The sequence below is a fragment of the Neopelma chrysocephalum genome, unplaced genomic scaffold (genome assembly GCF_003984885.1).
Source record: "Neopelma chrysocephalum unplaced genomic scaffold, ASM398488v2 Primary Assembly neopelma1_23, whole genome shotgun sequence".
In the NCBI taxonomy this organism is placed as follows: Eukaryota; Metazoa; Chordata; class Aves; order Passeriformes; family Pipridae; genus Neopelma; species Neopelma chrysocephalum.
In genome coordinates, this window is record NW_020897691.1 from 21864567 (window position 1) to 21887543 (window position 22977).

Below are 22977 nucleotides of genomic sequence, written 5' to 3' on the forward strand. Positions count from 1 at the left end.
AAACATGGGTATTCAGCCTAATATAGGAAAAACACTTTCTTGGCCTCTGACTTTTTTGTTTCTTTCCCAGCGTGGCAGAGTATCAGGGCCATTTTGAAAACCATGATTTTGACGATACATTCTTTAAAAAGATTCTAATTTGGAAAACAAAAAAACTTAAGAAAAAAAAATCCCATCTCGTAAACAGAAACAACCCCCATACTTCTCAAGTGGACAAACACTTCATAAATACACTACAGAGAAAAGCAAAAAAACCAAACCTCCAATAAGTCTCAACTGATTTGAGAAACCAAGCAAAAGATTAATGATCTATTTTAAAAAAATTTATTTAAGCAAAGGAGAAATGGGAATCAAGAAACGACAACTGCAGAGTCTACAGGGCCAAACTCTCTGATACGAATTCACTGCCTAATGCAGTCTGTTATGTACAGTACAGAGGCATGTAGAAAGTAAATATGCTAAGTTTGGTTTCTTAAAATGTCTCCATGTTTTTAGATCCTAAACTGAACACAATTTTGAAATATGAAGATGCAGCAATTAATTGTTTTAAAAACTGATGCCATGTTTTGTACTCAGTACCTCTCAGCTCTTACAGATCTGAGGGCCCAGATACCACTTCATGGTTCTCCTTCCACATCAGTCACACCAGTCTGCAGCAGGCAGCAAAGCCTCAGCCCCAGCAGGCACGTATAAACACATACCCACTCAGCTCAACCAGTTCCTTCTCTAAAATGTCTGTGAAGAAACACCTCTAAATAAAGCATTTTAAAATCTCCAGCTTGTTTTGGTATGAGCAGATGACCCAGCTGGGCACATGACAGTCCCGTTGGAAGCAGCACTATTGCCATGAGGGCAATGCACATCAAGCACACATAGCAGGAAGATGCTATGCCAAAACAAAAAACCTCATTCAAGATTGCATCTGCTGGCATACATTTACATTCACTTGTCATGATACCCTAGTTTACCCCTGTTTTGGGAAATCTGAAAGAAAGCCTGCTGAGGGGACTGGCGGGACTGGCAGCATAGGGCCAGCTCCTGCGCCTGTGGGGACCGATTAAAAGGCTGAATGAATTCAGCACTAACAGAACCATTTCTTTCCAAGGATTTCCCATTTTCACCAAGCTGGAAGAACAACCCTACACAACTACCCATTTTTCAACTGGACATATTTCTCTGTCCTGTATGTCTCCCCATACCCTTGCTATAAACTGTATTACAATTATACAAAAAAATAAACCCTAATAATTTTTAGCTCATCTTTACCCCATACTTGGGGTATATTCAAAGGCCATTAAATTGGCTTGCCTCCAGCCTTCACAGAGATCTTGTCAGGAGGATTCTGGTTTTAACGACATATATATATATACACATATTAATATGTACACTGACAAAGAAGCTGCTCTTTCAGTTAGAAAAGAAATTAAATTTCATCACAGAATGAATCCTATAAAAAGATATGTAATAAAGTTGAAATACCCATAAAATAGCTATTACTAAAGCAAAGCTTTCGTCAATAAGCCTCCAAAACTTTAAATGAAGAAAATGGCTTCACGAAGTGGTAGTCTAGATTTCCACAGTGAGGACACTGCTGGACATTGCTGTATTCAGAGAAATACTGCATGCCAATCCGTACATCTATTACTGGCTTCCCACAGTGCTTACAGTTCAGTCGAGCCTGTAAACAACAAACAAACAAAAACACTTTTTAAACAACCAAACTCACCTCTGGAAAACAAAGGCGCCAGAGGCAACCCCTTGCCCTCCCCAGCACGAGAATGGGTCAGTCAGGAAACTGGCAATAATGGGATCTGCTAGCAAGGACATTCCTCACCTGGACTGGTAACTCACAGGCATGCACCATATATTTCACATTAAATATCACCACCAAATTCTGGAGAGTAGGTCAAGTCCCATTCTGACTGACGGGAGGCAGAGAATTTCAAGGTTTATGTACACAAATGATTGTTTTGTTTTGCCTGATCTCAGAACCAATTCCTCAATCTCCAGCACAATAAGTGCTGTCTCAATAAATTATTAACGAAGCCCCAAAGCACAGAGAGAAATTTTATATTTGTGCCACGCAATTAAACCATTTCAGCTGACACTTGAACATCATCTGTCCATGAAATATATCAGCATTTTAATCCTTTGGCTTAACAAATGTATAACTCAATCTACTTTATCAGCACAACATGATATTGTTGTCACCTTAAGTAGCTATTTAACCATTCGTAATACTTATCAGGATATACAAACTAAACATCACTTCAAGAACACAAACTACTCTACAAAATCAACTGAGAAAGACGCAACATTAACTGGGTGGATATGAGAAATTAAAGGTCAAATGTGAGGACAGACAGAGCCATTAATATTCAGCTGTTACAAAAAAGTGAGTCTTCAGAAGGAATCTAGCTGAGAAATACAGTCCATCTGATGTAAAGAAAGCAACAGGCAGCACTAAAGCTCAGCAGGCCTTTCAGAAGAAGCAGAAGGGATTTGAGATTGTAAAGGAGTTTAAGAGTAAAGGTGGCAAAAGAGCAGCAAGGGCCTGAGCTGTACTGTAGCTTAACCTCACAGCCCAATACACTAATGAAAGCTTCAGCTCTTCACTGAAAAGAACAAAAAAGTATTGTCTATGGCCATCTTGATTTAAGGGATTTTCCTGGATGAGGAGAGGAGGAAATTACTAAAGTACTATCTCTGTTGAGACCAGACTCAAAAAGAAACTAATCAACAGCTTCGCAGCCATCTGTTCTGCTTGAAAAGCAGAAATTCTAAGAAATACAATCTACTAGATTATGAATTTTTATTAATTTCTTAACCAAAGTGTTTTCTCCTTTGCTACTGTCCAGCACATCAGTTAAGTGTTAGTAACTTGACAGAGGCTTTATCCTTCATGTAAATTTGTGGTGTAGAATTAAATATTTTCAAATAAGGCATGAAATTATTCAAAATAAAATCAGCAAGGCAATTTGGAGTTAAATCATATACCATATTTAAATGTCATTCCTCTGTATGCATGGAATCACCTGTAACAATCATAGTGAAACAATAATGTGTATTATCTGGCAACTACAGTCACTGCAGCTAATGATTTTATAATCAGTTCTGATACCATGTACTGTCACAATGTCCATTAATCATGTAATTAAGGATCTTAATGAGCTCCTAATTCTTGTATTATACATTCTACAGAAGCAATTCAGATTTAAAGTTGCTGCCTTTTACAAAGATAGCAAGTCAGAATCAGTGTTTTATCTTTAAAAGTCCCTAGTTTTTTAAGTTACATTTTCAAGAAACACTAAATTTGAAGGCAGTGTATCTGTCTGTAGTTATAACTGCTATCAATGTCATCTTAACTAGCAGCAGAAACACCACTTGTCTTTTGAGCAACACATTTTCGTAAATATGTTAGATTTAAAATAAATTGCCATTTTTCATATGGACAAGACTGCTCTTAAGTATGCACATCACCATGAAGTGAGCACAGTTTGAATGCGTGCATCTCTGTGAGGCTCCTGTCCTAACCTGCCAACAACACCTCTGTGTCTGAGCATCTGGAGCGGACCACTGAGGTCATTCCCAGACAAATGCTTTTTTTGCAGCTGTCTACCCCTACCTGTACAGCAGAAGTGCTCTGTCCATCACAAAGACAATTCTCTTGAATGCTAACTAACCTGCTGTCTTGGGCACATGTCTACTCTGGAGTAGCCCCAAGCCTTGGATCTTCCTCACTCAAGGTATAGATTAGGTGAGCATTTAATAAAAACTACGTTGCTTCAGGTTGTGGTGGATGAAGCACCATCACCAGAGTCAGTCACAGCAAAGATTAAGGAGAGCTGAGTAATCTCCAAGCACAAAGACACTTTAGACCTTTCTATTCCCTTGGAGCTTTTTTGCTACAATTATGATAAAACATGACTAAAAAAACCTGAAAACATGAAACAGCTGCTGAAAATGTGGAATTATATCTGATGCTAGTGATGCAGCATTGGATTTAATTACAAATGCATTTAAGGGGGCTTTATTTAAAAACATAAGTATTAACCATTGACCACTGCAATGCCTTTTGTCTAGCTATAGGCTGTTGTACCTCTTAAGACAAAGGGACAAAGACCCAGTCAGCTTTCTTGTATTCCACTCATAGGTACAGACTGCAAAAGAAGGATGGAAGGAGGGAAGGGAGGAGAGGTACACAAACCTTGACTTTATCATCAGCAATTTCACCTTAGGGTCCTATTTATGTATAGTACTAACCTGACAACAGGGAGATGCTGCCAGAATATCGTAGGTATACATAGTTCCCAGCTGATGCCAGCTTCCATCCCATCGGGACTTGCACTTGATGCAGATAATTTTGTGAACCCCTTCTAAGCAGTCTACACAAACAGCATAGAGGTGCATAAGCCTTCCTGGGGACAGGAAAGACATATCTTCATGAGACAAATCAGAAGATTAAAACAGACATTTTCTGCAATGTGCTATCTGATCTTTAGTGACACAAATCACACCTTTTTTTTTCCTTTATAAAGGATGAATAATAAAAGTATAAAAAGCTTCTCTATGGGAAATACATAGGATTTGACTGAAGCTATTTTCCATGGATGCAGAACTCAGGAATTAGTCATCACCCTGCCCACTCTCCCTTTCATCATTGCTGGTAGAACTTAGCAAAATATTTTATAAAAGGAGTTGCTAAACCTCCAAGAACAGATGCCAGGTTAAGCTGTAAGATCAGCTGCTGTGTTTCCAAAACCAGGATTTTGCCCTAGCTTCATCCCCACCTGACAGAAGAAGTGAAGTGCTGAAGCTTATTAGCAAACTTGGTACAGATTCATTTCACAACTTGCCAGAATCTTCCAGCAAAGAGGGAACTAAGGATCTAATAATCCCCATAGAAAAAGCAACAGTTAAAAGAGCCATTTATTTTCATGTATTTTCTTCTGACTGTTCATTAAGAATATTTAAAAACATTACATATTACACATACAGAGTTTAACATGCCATTCAGAACTACGAATATATTGAGCTCTATCATGACTTTAGGCTCTGTATGCACAATGACTTTCAAGGCCTGAGTTATATTTATTTTCAAAAAATCAAGTGTCTCAGACTTGGAAATCAAATATTTCCACTACATACATGTGATTAAAATCACCAAGGCAAAATCTGAGATCGAATTTCACAAAAAACAAACAAACCCTACACAAATTACAGAGATCTGGCACTCAGATTATGCCTGATTTGTAATGACTAAAATGATTTGTAGTTTAATAGTTGGCTATTAGAAGTGGGCTGACAGAGTACTAATTCTGTAACATACCATATTTTGCACTGCTAGAAAATACAAAGCTAAGCAGTACTGCAGCTACAGATCAGCAACATAACAGGACTGTGTATAATATGCGTTCATTTTGGATTGCAATTTGTGCTCTTTAGCATCAAAGTACAGAACACATCACAAACTGTAATTTAACAGACACACATCTTGTATCTCTTCTAGATATATGGGAACAAAATATTAATAATTTATGATTAGTCTATATCAGACATTTCTGAAATTATTAGTTTGGGTTTTAACTTGTTTTGGTTTTCTAAGCCAACTATTTTAGAAAAACAAGAAGAAAAAACAGACTCTTCTTAAAATATGTATACTAAGTAAACACGCTAGTATGAGCTGGTAAAAATTGAGTTATTCCACACGGGCATATTTGGCTTTAGAAAACATAATGCGATGAGACTAAAGCGCAAATACAATAAACTCTGTTCCTAAAGCAAGCACTTGGCATTGGTGATGTTCAAATAATTCCACACACAGAAGTTGGGTTGTGCCAGAAGATACATAACTTTCCCCATCTGAGGTTCTGCACTGTTTCTGCACATTAAGATACTACATGTCCCTATCACTTAATTTTCAGGATCCTTGTTATAAAGGAAATAATGCACCAGGTATCTTAAACACGCCTGAAATAAAAGAAGTCATTTTCTGTACTTAAAAGAAAATAACAGTCTGGAACAGCACCTTACAGCTTAAAAATTTCATTTCAAAGCGCACTTCTGACAATAAACCATTTTACCCAGGACAAGGAGGTAAAAATTTTAACAATTAATTATTCACAGCAACTTGTCTGAGCAGGTTTTTCAGATATATCATCTAACGGTTAAGAAGCAATTAATTACAAAAAGTAAAATTTCACAGAGTTTCATTCTTAGTGGCAAACATTAACAAATGATGAGTTACATTATTACTAAACCAGCTATTAGTACTGATAAAATGACAAGCACCTTCTGCTTGACTCCCCACCAAAGCAAATAAGCATTGTTATCTCATGTACATATATTCTATTTATCCCGGAACTTTTTTAGCATGTATATTTGCCTATTGTTTTTTCTCCTTGAACTATATTAGGCAAGACAGAAACAATAATGTCAGTTTGAGCCTTCAGGAAGAGCTGAAGCTCATGCTAGCCCACATTCATTTGTTTCTCTAGGAGGAGAAAAAAACACATGCCTTGGTCTCATCTCAGAGCTGGGACATGATGAGGACACAGTTCAAACTGGCAGGAGTTTGGAAATAAGTCTAAAACCCTCACTAGCACACTGCTGCTTCAACCCACCACATTAAAACCTTACCTTTACTACGTCCAACCTCTCCAGGCCAGTGTTAACATAGGTCAGACTATAGTCTTTTCCATATGAAAAAAATAACAGTTTGCTACAAAACAAAACTGATATTCTCTGGTCTGAAAGCAAATGAGAGGCACCTCACCCTCATCAGTGGTACAAATACAACTTTCACCCATGCTACAGCACTGCATTTTTAAAATTAAAAGGCTGATGTGTATCTTGGAGTAAAGTTCACGACAGATAAAGGAGCATGCAAAACAGATTGGCTGGAAAACCATGGTCTACCTAGAAATCAGATAAGAAATCTTTTAGCTGTAAACACAAATACAAGGCATGGGATGTTCCTACAGAGTATTTGCTTTTTGTAATTCCTTCTAAGTGTTTCAATTTGATCCATGCGAGTACTTTGGACATTACTTTAGGCTTTACTGAACTCCTTAAAATGCAGAATAGGAATAAAAATCTATAATGGAGGGGGACAGGGCACAGAAGGCAGTTTCATCATTTAATGAAACCTAGCATGACTGACAGACAACCTGTACCTTGAAGGTGACAGGGAACATCATATTCAATCTCATCATGTCTTGATGGGCTAAGGAATAGGGTCCCATCCACCAGCGGAAACTGTTCAAACACTGGCAGCGCCCTGTGGCATAGAGCACAGTTTACAACGTTCCTGTGGCTGGCACTGAGAGCAGCAAGGATGAACTTCCGAAGGTCTTCCCCTTGGCCCACCTGGGCATCGTCTTCCATCCGCACATGGAAAGTATTCAATTTATGCCTGGGGATGTGAGTGAGCAGCTCAGATAGATCGAGCCTTCTCAAAAACTGCACAGGAGCATCAAAGTGTCCTGACCTATATGCTTGCAAGCCAGCTGCCCCATAATCAAAATGTGCATTCCTGAACATGCCCCCACCAGCCATGTTCTTCTTATGGGGCTCCAGGTGAATGGCGTTCTTCAAAAACTCTCCCAAGTATCGCGAGGAACGAGGCCCACTGAAGTGTGTGGGGGCAAGAATAGAGTAGCCGGTGGGCGGGGATTGGCCAGGAGAGACACAAGGTGAACGAACGGCGTAGCTGCCACCCATCACACCCTTCTCTTGGGAGTTCTGCCTGTCCATCGAGTGCCTTCGCTGGAGGTCATTACTCAAGCTTTTCTGGGGCTTGTTGGCCGGCCTGCCCTTTTTGGCCTCCTCTGTTGACTCTGCCATGGACCTTCCCGTACTCTTCTCCAACACTGATTTCTTCTTCTTATCATCCTGCATTCGCTTCACCTGGTACCAGTCAGTGTCCTTCTTCAAATGACCCTGCCCACATCGACAGGAGCAAAAGCGAAAAGCCAGGTCATATCCCTTCTTGGTCCACATGTTTTGACGACACTGCTTTTCGTTCCAGCTCCTGGCTCTGCCAATGCAATTGAACTGGACGAGGATGCTGCTTTCCCACTCGTAGAAGCACTGAAGGTGCATCCAAGTGCTGTACGGACAATGCTCGTTGTTGCATATAACCTTCTGGTAGTCATCCTTCTCCAGGTCCACCGGCCTTCCAAAGCTACAGATCAGTGGAGTAGCACAAGGAGCTTCTGTGGAAGATAAACCAGATACATTAATAACTTAATGGTCTATTTATTGCAATACTTTTGTAAACACCATGACAAACACACAAACTCTTATGGCCCATATTACTGAAGGGCCACAAGCACTACTTCTGAGTCAGTGCAAAAAGCAGTATTTGCCAAAAATAGTTAAGCATGTGAAAGGAGATATGGAAATGCAGGAATAAAGAAACAAAACGACATCACAGTGTGTTTAGTATTCAAAACCAAAACACCTCACAAGCATTAGTCCTCCTCAAGCGTTTGCAGATACTGTTTCAAGACCTTAAGAAGCAAGCAGAAAGCTTTGTGAATGTTTCTGGAGGGTTGCTTTGAAGCCTGAGAGGCCACATGGAGAGAACACTGTTTGAAAAACAAGTAAGCAATACAGCCCAGCTTCACAATCACGGGGAGAGGCAGGAATTGATCTTTTCTTTGGGACTGGGCAAGAGACAACAGCTAGGGAGAGGAGGAAGCAGACTACTTTGAAAAGCAAGACAAACAGCTTATATTCCTAGTACAGAAAGGAGGGCCTTCATTACATTGCTTAAGCAAATACAGACTATGTCATCACCACTGACCTCCTGGATAGCTAAATTTCACAAACCAAACACTTCTGCAGCACCGACAGGTTAAAAAAAAACAAATGCCACATGGTCTTTTATCATCAAAGTAGCAGTTTTTGCTATACCATTGAGCAAACAACAGTTTACTTCAATCATCTCCTGGCAACAAAATCAGCTTTTACACAAAAAATGTTCTACAAAAATATGTTCTGCATTTATTGACTCATGACGTTTTCTGGTCCTTCACCAAAGTACCTGGGACTACATATGATTCCTATTGCTGGCTGCTCTGTTGCAGCTGGGAGGCACAAAAGGGGCTGGAAATTTTCTATTGGAGTTTCTGTATGAACTTTTTAAATGCTTATTCAAATATTACAAATATTTCTTCTCTGTATTTCTGTCTTTCTAATTCCTCCACTTGTCCTGATCTTCTTCTTATGAATCCCGTAGTAAAACAAGCTTTAGTAAACATTCATGACTTCTGATTTCTATCGAGAAATTTATGATTTATTACAATTTGCTAAAAAAACTTTAGATCCATACTTGGAAAAGGTAATCTCATCACTTACACGTGGTCATTACAAGTAACTTTGCTGACCTGATTCAGGATTTCTTAGCCACAACTACTGCATTAGGAAAAGCCACTACTGATGTCTGAAATTTAGCTCCTGAAGGCACCCCTGAACCACCTTCAGAAGCTGATTTCAGAGAGCATGGGGCAGAATTAGATAAATAATTTGAGACAGTACAGGGAGCCATAAGGGAATGGAATCCATCATATCCAACTGTGGCATAAACTGGTATTCATTTATCCATTTATAATACTCTACAATAGCAAACTTTATATAAGGTGCAAAGGCTGTTATGGTAGCATACAAATTGTTTGAACTGGGGAGAATCAAATGTGACAGAATATATTGCGAGATTGCAAATGTGGTTTCTGACTCCTGCAACCCATAGAGGCAAAGATGCCCCAACCATTAAAGTAGTCACTAGACCAACTCAGGGTAGCACCACACAGCTCAACAAATTCTTTGGCAGTTGGAGGAAATGCTGGATCGAGAGACAGAAAGAAAATACTGATCCAACATGGCTGTCAGGCTGCCTTTTAACCTCTGTATGGCTGCATTCAAATACTAGTAGACTCCTTCAGGGTATTCCATGGTCAAGTGCTGCCTCACCCCATGTACACAACACAGCACAGCTCCCTGCTGTTCCCCGGTCTCAGCCAGAGTTCCAAGATCTACAGCAGACGTACAGAGAGCCTTGTTGAGAGAGACCGTCATGATCCAGGTTTTTTTTCCTTAGGACTTTAAATTTCTATCTGATAAGCAGGGAATAAAACCATCACTTGGTTGCACTTTTTTTAATCCCCTTCTTATCACTGCTAGCATAAATAATACAACGTAATTTGATGCGGAATAATAGGTTTTACACTGCTACGTTTACTTTTACTCAGACTCTAAGTAACAGACACACTACCCATCATCACCTGTCCTCCAGCAGCAATACACCTGATGTTTTAAAAGGGATCTTTGCCACACTAGTTGTTTTGCTCCTTCTCAACAAGTTTTTGTAAAATGCTATAAACAAACAAAATCTTCAATGTTACCTTCAGTAAATTCAAGATTACTGTATCTCTTAAGACTTATTTATTTACACAGAAGAAACAGGCACAAATAGCACAAAAAAAACTCTCCTGAGCCACTCCCTGGAAGATGCCACATCCTTCACCTCATTTCTCGGCCTCTAATGTCAGAAGTGGACCAATTGCATGGAGAATTTTCTGCAACACTTTTCCTTCAAGGACTCGCCTATAAACTGCAAGCAAAGCACATTGCCAAAAACTGCCTTTTAAAGCAGAAAAAGCCTATTTCATTTCAAAATATGGATTTGTTCAGTCATTAAAAACACATTACCAAACTGGAGAGAACATAGATAAGAGAGGCTTTCCCTAGGGACTTTTCAGAGGTTCCTTCTATACCAGAGGTACTAACATGAACAATTCTCACTTACGCATTTCCTGCATTCATCTATTTTGATACATGTTCCTTTCCACCACCGCAAGAAGGCAGGAAAGGAAGAACATGACAAAAATCCACTTGTGCTCTCCCTGTGTTTCAGATAGTAAATGTTCTAACAGTTGCAGGTATAATTATGGCTGACAGCTGAGAAAGTTACTATACAGAGAAGTCTAGAACTGAATGAAGACCCTACACTTGTTCATCCATACTGGCATAGTTAACTGACTAAAAAAAGTGTTTTCTTGATTAGCCTCTGAACATATTTTTTGTTTTGTACACAAAAACATATGATCTCTAGCCCCCTGAGAAGTTCATAGACTCTTCACTATGTGGCAAAAAAATGAAATTAATAAGTGACTGAAATACAAAAAAAATTACCACAGCCCATGATTTCCACAGAACATGTTCACAATTATTCATTATGATCATGTACTGGGTGTCTAGAGGCTAACGTAAGGGCAACCTTCAACACTTTTTTTTTTCCCCCTTTTCCTAGTCGGTCAATGGAAGTATACCGTGGAATGAGATCTTTTCCAGCTTCTCCTTGAGAACTTACAGATGTCAGATTACCTGAGGAACTTCCCATACAGCATAACTATGAGCAAAAAAAGCTTCAAGTTTTGGACAGCGATGTCTTCTTCAACATTTAAGTTAACTAGATGATTACTAAGTCTTCAGACATTCCCTCACCTGATCTTCTATCTACCCAGTGTGAATTGGCTGGTTACTTAATCGCCATAGAAAAGCAGGTCTAGAGCAGTTGGAAGAAAGCAAGAGAATGAAAAAGCCTTCCCCCTTGCAAAAGATACCAGTGAATTGTTAAACGGTGGTACTGAGATCACTTTGCAAAACATCATTGCTAAGAGGAGAAGCTGGTCTCTACTCAGCTCTTCTGGGCACTCCCCTGACACTTCACTACTGTCACTTTAGCAGCATAAGAAATACTCAGTAGAAAACTAACAGGTCTCTAGAAAACTAATGGCCATGCTGCCGTGCTCCACAGCACAGTTTGCGCCATGCTACTCAAAGCACCTGCCTTCACTGATACAGATTTGCTATTATGAAGTCTGCTGGTTTGCAGAAGGCCTTGATTAAACTACAGCAGTATTTCCACAAGAGAAACTGAAGAGCCCAGAATGGCTAATTAAAATTGTCTCAGTAGAAAGTTCTACCACTTCTGTAGTATCCCTGTATTTAAGAAAGCAGAAAACTCCACTACCTGAAAAGCATATGGAAGCCTCAAGCCAACATTTGGTTCTGCCTAACATTTCCATTTCCAGCAGGTCTATCTGTACAAAACAGACTGTACAGGACTGAACATCCCTTGCAGACTTCTCTCATCTATGTCTCCTGCCAAACATAACCATGCCACATGTTCCTGCATAAAGAATAAATGAGAAACAGAAAACAGCTATTTTTGTGCAACTTTCCCAGTTCACGGCAACAGATATGACTTAGGAGCAAAAGAGACAGCATTCAGATCAGTATGGGAGCCACTTTTTAGCAAATGTGAAGACCTGTTTCCATCAGTTCACGGCAACAGATATGACTTAGGAGCAAAAGAGACAGCATTCAGATCAGTATGGGAGCCACTTTTTAGCAAATGTGAAGACCTGTTTCCATCAGTTCACATCCTCAAAAGTGGTCTGGGTTATTTAATCACCGTTTTATAGACGAGACAGAGCGTTTATTACAGTACTACAAAACTTTCAAAATTCTTGTTATCAAGCCCTTGTACTTCCCATAACTAAAAATGTATTTTGAGATATTCTTCAAAAAGTCAGAGTCATCATCGTTCTATCGTTTCATGATAGTGGTGCAATCACTACTGTCAAGAGAGATGATAATGGGGAGTAAAGAGAAATTCACAAGGCCAAACTGCCCATCCACACCTGCAGCCCCAAGTTGGTTCGTCACCTAAATATAATTTGCTTCCAAGTAGCAGCTCAACAGGTTTCTGGTTTCCAAAGTTATGAAACTGAACTCCAGGAAAAATGAAAGATTACCTGGTATGAGAGCAGTATCCATTATTCCAGCTGCCCCTTCTAAAAGAATGTCAAAATAATGATAAAAACTTCCATTTAACTCTCAGTTTCAAGATGCATTTCACAGCCTAAGAGAACAAAGCAAGACAGAGTACAATTTTGTGTAGTGGAACAGTTTCAATGTAGGCTGTCAAGTTGCAACTATAGGCGCATGCTGTTTCTTTCCAGAAGTTATGTTTCCACATAAAAAAAACCAGGTTTTCTGATATTCCTCTGTAATGATTTGGAACAGTAATTCTGAAAATAGTTGCAAGGAGCAGTACATAAATTTCTTCAAAAACAGATGTGACATACAATATTCCACACAAACATACATTTGAGCAAAGACAGCTCCTTGTTTAAAGAAGGTTGTGTTTTATGTCTGACAGAGCTACCACGAAATTAACTTTTCTTTCAAAAATGAGGACATGACAGAAGACTGCAAGGAAGCTGGATTGGGTTGTTTGGCTTTTCTCAGCTTTTCTGTTCAGGTTTACAAACATCAGTAAAAGCCAGGAACAGAAACAGACATCTGAGATAAACCTCTTTTAACAAAAAAACACCCACATGAACTGGTTTCTACCTTTTAATAAAAAAGAGAGGGAGTATATGAAGACCATCCTTCCCAATTCATGACCCAAATCAAAGTAGCAGAACAAAAGCTGCCTGAGGAACTTCCCCCGGTAAAGTAAATTGAGGAGAATGTTGTTTACTTCTGTTTACACATCCATCATAAAACCAAAGTTGCATCCAGCAAGCCAAATGTAATGATTCCCTGGCTTCAGTTTCGTGACTGCTCTCATTTGCTCCAAGTCCTCAATGTAGATGCCTAAAGCAAAATTGGTTCTTCCCCCTCCACGCTCCCACATTACCTATTGTGTTAAGCACCAGAGTTTTTCAGTCAGTGGACAGAAACACATAATTATTTCCCATACTCGTCAGCACAGGTTTCAGCTCACTGAACAGACTTGCCATTGCTGGTAAAGCTCAAAGGAGGTGCTAAACATGTGAGGCTGGGGGCAGAGGAGAGGGAAGCGCGGTGGCTGCTGGAAAAGGCAGCCCTACTGTCACCTTAAAACAGTTGTCAGGCAACAGGAGGTTGGTATGGGTCTGGAAAAAGAAATCATCAAAAAAAAAAAAAAGGTAAGGTCTTGGCACCAGATCAGTTGCAAGACATTTACTACGGCTTGCTCTTGGTCTACTGTTACTCTACCATCTCATCACCTATGCCAAGGACACTTTATTTGCCAGCACATTACATAGGCCAGAGAGGTATCTCTGGGACACACACTTTGCAAATCAAGCACTTTAACCTCTACTCTGCTTTCCCATGAACACTGCTCTCTTCACAATCCTACACACTAGGAATTGTTCACTCTGCCAGCTTGAACCAGAGCTGAGTCATTCCCGTGGAAGGCTACTCCCTACCAACCATCTGCAAGAATCTTCTGAATTTCCTCTGCCATCAGCAGCATAGCTTTATTTTAATTGAAGTCACACAATACTACTGTGTTAATACTGTAATGCAGCTGTAACATAGAAAATAAACCACCACAACAACAACAAAACAGACAGAAACAGAAACTTGAACTAATTGTCCAATATGTTTGCTTGGTTGAACCCTGGAATACAATCTAATATTCAAAAGATTATCAAGATGTGATAAAATGGTATTGCCATACCCATAACTGGCTAAACAGTACAAATCATATGGCAATATAGAAATGATCAACCACCTTCTTGAGAGCCTGAATGTAGCAGAAGAATAGAATGAGAAAAAATATTTCCCAAGTGGATCCAAAAGGCAGGCTTGGATCTTCAGTGAAGCAACAACACCAAATAACAGCTAACAAACAGTAAGAGAAGTCTTTCAAAACAGCTCAGCTCATTGCTTATATTGGTAACAGTCACTGATGACAAGTGATGTGTCTTCAAAACTTCTTAAGCAATCTTTACCAATTGATCAATATTAAAGCTTCCAGCCAAGAGGGAAGGGAAAAAAAAAAGACAGCAGTATGTGGCAAGCCACCTTTAACACAGGCTTTCTTCTGTGTCATGAGACTCCCTCACACATTCTCAGAAAGAGAAGCTGAGACTTCCATTTTCAGAGAGCAACAGACAGTGCCACTGACTCCAGACAACTCCTCATCACAATGGCGGTCTGGCCAGTAGCTTTACATGCATAAGCACCTACATACTGCCACTGAGGTGCCAATCTGAAGTTCAATCCTACCCTCAAGGACCAGGTAAGCTGCCATCAATATTTATGCTCAGAAGGGTCTTAAGGAGAACAAAGCCATAAGCAGCCCAGCTCCTTCACATGCTTTACCCCATGTGCAAGATGTCACTAATTCTATTAAGTGAGCAGTCACATGAAGTGATCACCTTCCCCTAGAAAGGACTGAAGGTAATTTGGAACTGATAAACTCTGATTCATCTGGGAATTCAGATGACAGGACTCCCAAAGGGCTCGGTGGGTGCTAGAACTATCTCCACGCATTTCACTTATGCTTATTTCACACTTGGCCTCCAAGGGAATCTCTTCACAATAAAAAAATAAGAAGTCTAGAAACTACACAACAGTAGGAAGATGCCATGGAAATCATGAAGGCTTAACTCATACCTGCCACATTAACACCTTCCGACTTACAACACAGCCTGACCTAATGGCTGTTTATGAAATCAGCAACTAACGTGATACAAAGTCAGTTATCTGAGGCTCTCATTCAACCACCCACTCCCAGCTAAGCCATCACCTCACCAAAGTAAGGCAGAAAGTCAAGCACAAAACTGTACAAACTAAGGAGGATAGGCACTTACATCTGCACAATAATTTTGCTGTTTGTTTACACAGCCATCTGTGCTCCAAGCTGGACCAACTGCCTACACTGCTGAAATCCATCATATGAGAATTCACATGGTCTTGTACAAGTCACCATAATCTGTACAGTTATCATCTAGCCAACTTAGCCAGCTTCTTTGCATTTAATATGTTTCATCCAAATACAGACAACAACTCAATCACCAGCTTTGGCTTTTGCTTAGGATGTGGAGATCTTCTCTGCATAGGAGAAATCTTGCCCTGGCTTGTGCTGTAGTACCCTGAATTCAACTGAAAATATCCCCAATTCACCATACCAAAGAGAACAGACCTAAGCCTCTAGCTGTATCAGTACCAGGACAACTAAAGCCAATGCACTCCTGATTATCCCATGCGAACTCCAAGTTGGTTTAAAGAGGTCAGGCAACAACTGGTTCTACATCCCATATGCAATCGTGCCCTAGCCAGGAAGACTCCTTGCACTCCTCAGCATTGGATGGATTTTTCTGGTGACCTCTATTGTGGTGAATGCAGTGATTAGTGACTATCTCAAGCCTGGTGGGCCTTAATGTGTTTTGAACATTGGCTGTTGCTTAGTCTGCACATGAATCATCACAGAAGAACACTTCCACCACTAAATCCTCTCATTTTAGTCTTCCAAGAGCTTTTAATAACTTGAACTGTTATAGAGAACTAACCTTGGTGCCTAAAGAAACAGACATTTTAACAAGTAAAGCAAGACTAATGCATCTGCCTAGTAAGTTTTCAGCTGCAAACTCCAACTCATCCTGGGAATAAAGAAGTAACTGTGGCATGCAGTAGATACCCTAATACCAAGCACAGATGTAAATGCTGCAGGCTGAACTCACCCAGACTGAGAGCCAGTTAGCCACCAGACCCAGTCCAAAAGCACAAGAAGGCAGAAGAGAAGAGAAAATAGGTTGAAACAAGTGGTATCAGCACCTCCTATAGTTTCAAGTCTGGGGATGTTTGTGTCATTGGGCTATCCTTCCCAAGTTTCAGTGTGACAGACCATACTTTATTTCCCATGCTAAAGCTTAAAGAAGCTGGTAGAAACTCTGGGAAACAGTAGATGCAGTACCCAGCATCTCTGAAAGACAGCAGCTCCTGAGCAAGGAGCTGTCGGTTCCCATAGACGTCTCCCTCACGATGCTATGCTAGCTCTCAGTCCTGTCATGTACCGTCTTTGGCATCTGTGCAGTACACAGAAACCTCAACTGCACACTGCTCCCAAAACGGGTATCAGTAGCACAGAAGTGGAGGTTGAGAGTGCCAGACACACTCAAACAGCCAGGCTCTAAGAGAAGCTACCTCCTCTCCCAGCAGGCACTCAAGACAGGAACAACGGCAACATCCTCCTCAAGCCCAGGAAGGAGGATTGACAGAGGGAGATGAAGGTTGAAGTGAATACTCTCAAGATAAATGTCACTAAAATCTACCAGGAAATGCCAGCGCTCCACTCAAGATCCCACAAGCTTTCAAAATGGAATTACCCACTCCAGTGACTAGATTACTGCTTCAAGAGGCCTCTTTGAAATTATCTGAATTTCTACCAAAACTGTTAAAGAAAGCTCATGCCCTACTAATGCTGTTATAATTTAGACACCTTGAAGATTAGCTGTAATCACAGAATCATAGAATCAACCAGGTTGGAAAAGACCTCCGAGATCATCAAGTCCAACCCCTGACCCAACACCACCACGGTTACTAGACCATGGCACTAAGTGCCACATCCAGTCTCATCTTAAAAACCTCCAGGGACAGTGAATCCACCACCTCCATGGGCAGCCCATTCCAATGTCTGATTACTCTCTCTGTAAAAAATTTTTTGCTAATATTCAACCTAAACCTCCCCTGGCAGAATATTTTACTCTGAGCTGGATGCAAGGTTTACCTCCATTTTTTTCACTCACACACGCTGCAGGAAAAAAAGCAGAGAAGGATGGATGCCTGCCAGTCATGAAAGTACTTTAATCTCAAAGGATGTCTCAATATGCAAGGCTGTAAGCGAGGCTGAAGAAAACTTACAAATGACTCCAAGGACTAGAAATTGTTTTGTCACTACTTGTTAGATCACTGGGAGTAAGACATGGGATGAGTACAGACAAAGAAAGGAATCAGTTCAAAAACTGTACTTCCTTGTATGAAACAGAACAAACATCAAGCCTAACCCTTGCTCATGAAAGTGCTACACTTGAGCAATGACTAATCACATGAACACAGAATGCTGTCAGGTCACTGATAAGCATTTTGATAGCAAATAACTTTAAAAAAACCCCTTAAATGGGTGTGTACGTGCTTGCATGAAAGAACAGTATTTGTTTTATTCATTAATACTATAGACATTATTCCATTTGCAAAGATTTGCAGAACATAAGCTGTATTTGCTACTAAAGCATGTAATTGCATAGTATTAAAAATTCTAAAACTAACATGAAAGTCCTTTCAAGCCTGATTTGCATTGAGACAGCAAAACTTGCATTCAATTGATTTCTGCAGTTAGACAAATGCAATGGAATTATGAAGCAAAATTATTTCCCTTTAGTAAATTAATAGGTATTAAATTTTGTAGTCACTGCAACAGAATAGAAACTTAATTTTCCAGGTGGCCTCACTGATATCAATGGGACTCCCTCAGGCTAAATAATCAGAAGGTGCCAATACTGAATATCATTAGAGTGCCAAACTGGAACTGAATTTTATATGCAGCAGGGAACATTTGACAGCAAATATTAATCCAGGCTTAAATATTACTACAATTCATGCTCTGAAAATACATTTTTAAATTAAATATTGCACTGACAAATTTTCTGGCCCTCTTTAACTATCCCACCTCCAGGATATAATTTTTGTTTTTTAGTAAATCATAATTGCTGGCCAGTCACAGTTTTCAACACATTAGTCACTGTTGTGCTGACTGATTTTCTTCTTCATACACTTGTTCTACATTAGCATTTTTATTTGAAAGTACATAAGTCTTAAAAATTTGTGAAACTTAGGTAAAGAGTGTTCAAATCTGACACAAATCTGACCGCTGGCCGCTCCACCTGACAGCCCACCAAGTTTCCAGCTCTGACACTTGTGCAGTTTAGGGGCTGACCTATACCAGAGGGGGAAAATTATGGTCTTAAAACAGGTGGTCAGTATACTGTTAGGACAACGATTCAGGAACAGCTTTTTCTTTAAGTTTAATTAAGCTGGCTTTAATTTATCCCATGTTAAAGGGGAAAATACAGGTAGGGAGAGCCAGCTTCTTTCCTTCTCTCATCTTTTCACAGCACCAGTGCTGGAGAGACCAGAGTGACAAGGACAAGGGGATGAAGCAGCAAGATGCTAAGATAGTAACCATCAAGTGGAGGAAGAGGACCTGGGTCTACTGGACAATGACACCAAGAATGGAAACAAGTCAAAGAAAATGGACAGAATAAAGAATTTTAGGGTCAGAAACAATAGCATGTGGAGACTAAAGCAAGAAGTTCAGAGGATAAAGGGATAAAACAGCTGGAGCTGATGGTGTAAAAGTGCCCAGCCTCAGCATGGTAGGAACAGAATAGGAATTTGCTACTCAGAGCCTCAGACCTGAAAGTAAACCCCATCAATCATCGTCCTCTTCTACTGATCAAGGCAAAGTATCCACAAAATGTTACATTTCTTTATGTCTACAGATGAAGGGAACCAACTACTACCATCAGGAATGATGGTGTCAATGAGGTTGCACAATCCTATGCAGCTGCTGGCATAATGTTACATGATAACCGCTCAGATTTTTCAGTTTGGTTATGAAAAGTAACCCAGAAAACTATCTAGAAAATTAAAAATTTTTTAGAAACATTATTCAATCACTCTAAAGACAAGGAATCTAAGAAATGAGGCTTTCTGTGACACCACAGCTCAGTCTTCCTGTACACTATGATACTGTTAAACTACTCTACCCACACCCCACGCTTCTCTCTCCCACGACTTGTGCCTCATTCAATGCAGAAAATGACCATTCCTTTCGTCAAGAAAGATTACTCTATTATATATTGAATTTCTGCTTGGTCTAACTGAAGAGAGAGGAATGAAAGGCACAGCCACAGAATGTGAATCCCAATACCTGCTAAGAAATCACAGTGCATGATGGAGAAAAGCCATCACATCTGTCAGCAGTTATGCTCTCTGTCTTCCTGATTCCCATGTACGAGTCTAGAACCCTTCGAGCACAATTTGATTTCTGAACACACAAAAATTAAAACATCACAACAACAACAAAAAAGCATAAACAGATGCCCTCTTGGGGCAGGGGAAAAGCTGGTATTTCTCAGATATCATGCCAAAAACAGAATGATAGTTTGAGGGAAAATTGTGCAGGCATTGAAGCAAAATTTATCAAAAAGTAAAAGGGAACAACTTTCCACTGTAAAGGGGTGCTGTAACAGCAGTTCCCTACTACATAGCACCACTAGTCAGAGCTGCACGGAGAAGCCCAGAGGAAATTAAAAATTCTGTTTCATTATGGCACATGAGTGGGGGGCAGAAACAATACACGGAACATAGAATGAACTCTGAAAACTTAAGAAACCCCATATCCAAATCACTATTTCTTCGTGAGTGAAGAAGAGTCCTGATGTGACTGCATAATTAGACTGTCATACTGACATCATGATGGAAAGTCTAGGTTTGCAAAGACATTTTCAATTATTAAATCTGATGCTTTCATCTCTGCATACTTCTGTCTTGTCACATTAATGAAAGAAAACAGGTTATGTTATTATGACCATCCCTTGCTTTTCCAGGGTAAAGATAGAGTAGGAGACCGACAAGACCAGGCATATGCAAATTACTCTAGAACAGCATATGGTGACAATGCAGGAGAGAAGAATGAGCCTGGGGACCCACAGCACCAGTGAACCTGAGTAGCAGGAGAAACAGCATGAAGCTGCACGGTCCAAAAGCAGCACAGCAAAGAGCTTCCCTGCACCCAGCACACTTAATCCACAACCCAGATAGTCTCCCATGAATAAGCGAGGCTTGATTGTGTACAGCAGAACTCTATTAACCTCACCACTCACTGCAGCAGGCCACATCCTCCATAAACTGCTTAGTGATCAAGCAACCCTAAAGTGCACAGCCTCTTACAAATGTCTTGAGTCTAGTAACGGGCTAGCTGTCTCCAAGGCTATGGCTACAGTACAGAGCTTCATTTCAGATTCATCGGTTTTGAAGACTTCAGGGAATCCATTATCATCATCTAATCTTTTCCTTGCATATGAGAGCCAGATTCCTAATTCTGTAGCATGTCAGGAACAGTTTCTCCTTTCATCTCCTGAACCAAAACTGCTGAAAGCTTTGGACTTACCAGTAAGAATACAATTCACGAAACTTACAGCTCAGGATTATCTGATGGGCAGTAGCCAGTGTAAAATAAAGCTAGCAACCACATCTACTCCTCCAGCCTTTATGGTTATCTGAAAAGAAAGGTACGACTAGATGCAATGATCCTGTCAAGGCAAGGATCAGGTGTGCTGACCAGGCACTTACAGCAAATGTCAAAGCTGATGTTGTACATCTGTTGTGAGAAGGGAAAAAACGGGGAAGGGAGAGACTTGGCAAAATGGTCAAGGATGTTTCTGAACACTGAAGCAGGGAAGCATACAGAACATACGGAAGCAGGGAGAGAGAATAAAGGAGCGCCTCAGGTTAGATCTCAAACAGGCAAGTCTCAACTTCAGAGGAAGCTGGCCAGCACAGACGAAAGATACATCAGGCACCTGGCACACACAGTCTTACAGCTGAAGAAGACTAACAACCTGTCTAGCTAGCGAGATGTACCACCACACAGTGTTCAGTGGCATCACTTCCTGGGGCATCTGCAGATGGAACACCACCTCATTATCCACAGGCAAAAAGCCACACCAGAAATGCACCTCTGCTGCCACTTGTGCTTGAGCAAAAAAATTTCCAAACACTGCTTTTCCCCACCTAAATGAAAGCCAACAGTGTCATGTATGAGACACCACCTGCAAAGTGAATGTTGGACACCATACTGAAGTTATGATAAAAATGCTCCAGAAATTCTCTAACTCCTGGTAACCTTTCTTTTTCTTTTTTTCCCCCGTCGTTCACTCACTTACAGCAAATAGTAAAGAAAAAGACCAAAACAAACCCAAAAAGGAAATTCTAAGCATTCTCCATGATTCTCTGGAGTAAGTAATACTCTTACAAAAGCAGTCTGGCAAACACCCTGTAAGCTGAAGTGATTCGTAATTAATTGCTAATATTTCCAAGGAAAAGTTTCCATTAAATAATACACGGGAATCAAACATCTTGAAAACCAAACTATGGCTCTTGAAACTGCCTTTGTGGCTAAAAGCAGCCAAGGCAAAACTACCACCACAAAGCATAGAACCAATTGTAGCTACACTCTCACTTTTTGTAAAGCATCAAGAGTAAGAAGCTGACATCCAACTTGGGAAAGGAAAAAAGTCAAGAGTAGGGACTCCATGCCACGGTTTGTAAACCTAGCAGTAGACCTAAGAGGTGGAGTTTTTTTGGCTCAGCAAAAAGTGTAATAAAATCCTTGCCCGCCTTTAGTTCTAGCCTGACATATCCTTTTGCAATAAAACAAACACGAACAGCAACGCAAGTTTCTGCAAGAAAACACCTTACCAAAATTGCTCCGAACCAAAACCCAACCCACCGACCAAAAGCACCATAAAATGGTTGATGAAAAAGTGAGTACGTTACCCTGACAAACCCAACTGCTGTACAACGGCAAACGAAACGGACCGCGAAGTAGGACTCCATTTTCAATCGTGATGAAATAAAGCAAGGATTTTTCGAATGAGCAGCGAATCCGACGAGGTGCGGCCGCTGCGTCTCCCGCCCGCCGGGGATGCGCTCTGCCTGCGGACCGCGCTCCCGGGCCGGCGGCCCCCGCCACCCAAGGCTACGGCCCACGGTGCAGCGGGGCCGCTTTCAGCGCGGCCGCCGGGAGGGACACCGGGCGGGGACACCCCGGCGCGCAGCCCCCGCCTCGCCGCGCGCTCCGGGGAGATCCCGCCGGCAGCAGCCGCGCAGGGCCGCGGGCGACACTCGCCCTCCGCCCCGGGCACCCGCCCGCACATCCCCTCCCGCCGGGCGCGCCCCTGCCCCGCGGGTCCCCCCACGCCGCACCCCGGGTCCCCCCCGCCGCCTGCGCCACCGTGGGAGGCCGCGGGGCCCGGCCCCGCCGCTCACCGCTCTTGACGTCTCCGGGTGCCGCGCCGCCTGCGGCCGCCACTCCGCCTGCCCCGCCTGCCCCATCCCCCTGCT

The 22977-nt window shown here is 41.1% G+C and overlaps 1 protein-coding gene across 1 annotated transcript in view; it reads right to left on the reverse strand.

The window, feature by feature from the left end:
• Positions 1–309: 309 nt before the first annotated feature.
• Positions 310–22977, reverse strand: part of HECA (hdc homolog, cell cycle regulator) — a 27034-nt gene continuing 4366 nt past the window's right edge. The window contains exons 2-5 of the mRNA XM_027683565.1: positions 22903–22972; positions 7176–8216; positions 4264–4418; positions 310–1678 (exon numbers count right to left, since the gene is read on the reverse strand). Coding sequence (XP_027539366.1) covers positions 1514–1678; positions 4264–4418; positions 7176–8216; positions 22903–22972 — 1431 coding nt within the window. The 3' untranslated portion in view covers positions 310–1513. The remainder of the gene's footprint in view (positions 1679–4263; positions 4419–7175; positions 8217–22902; positions 22973–22977) is intronic.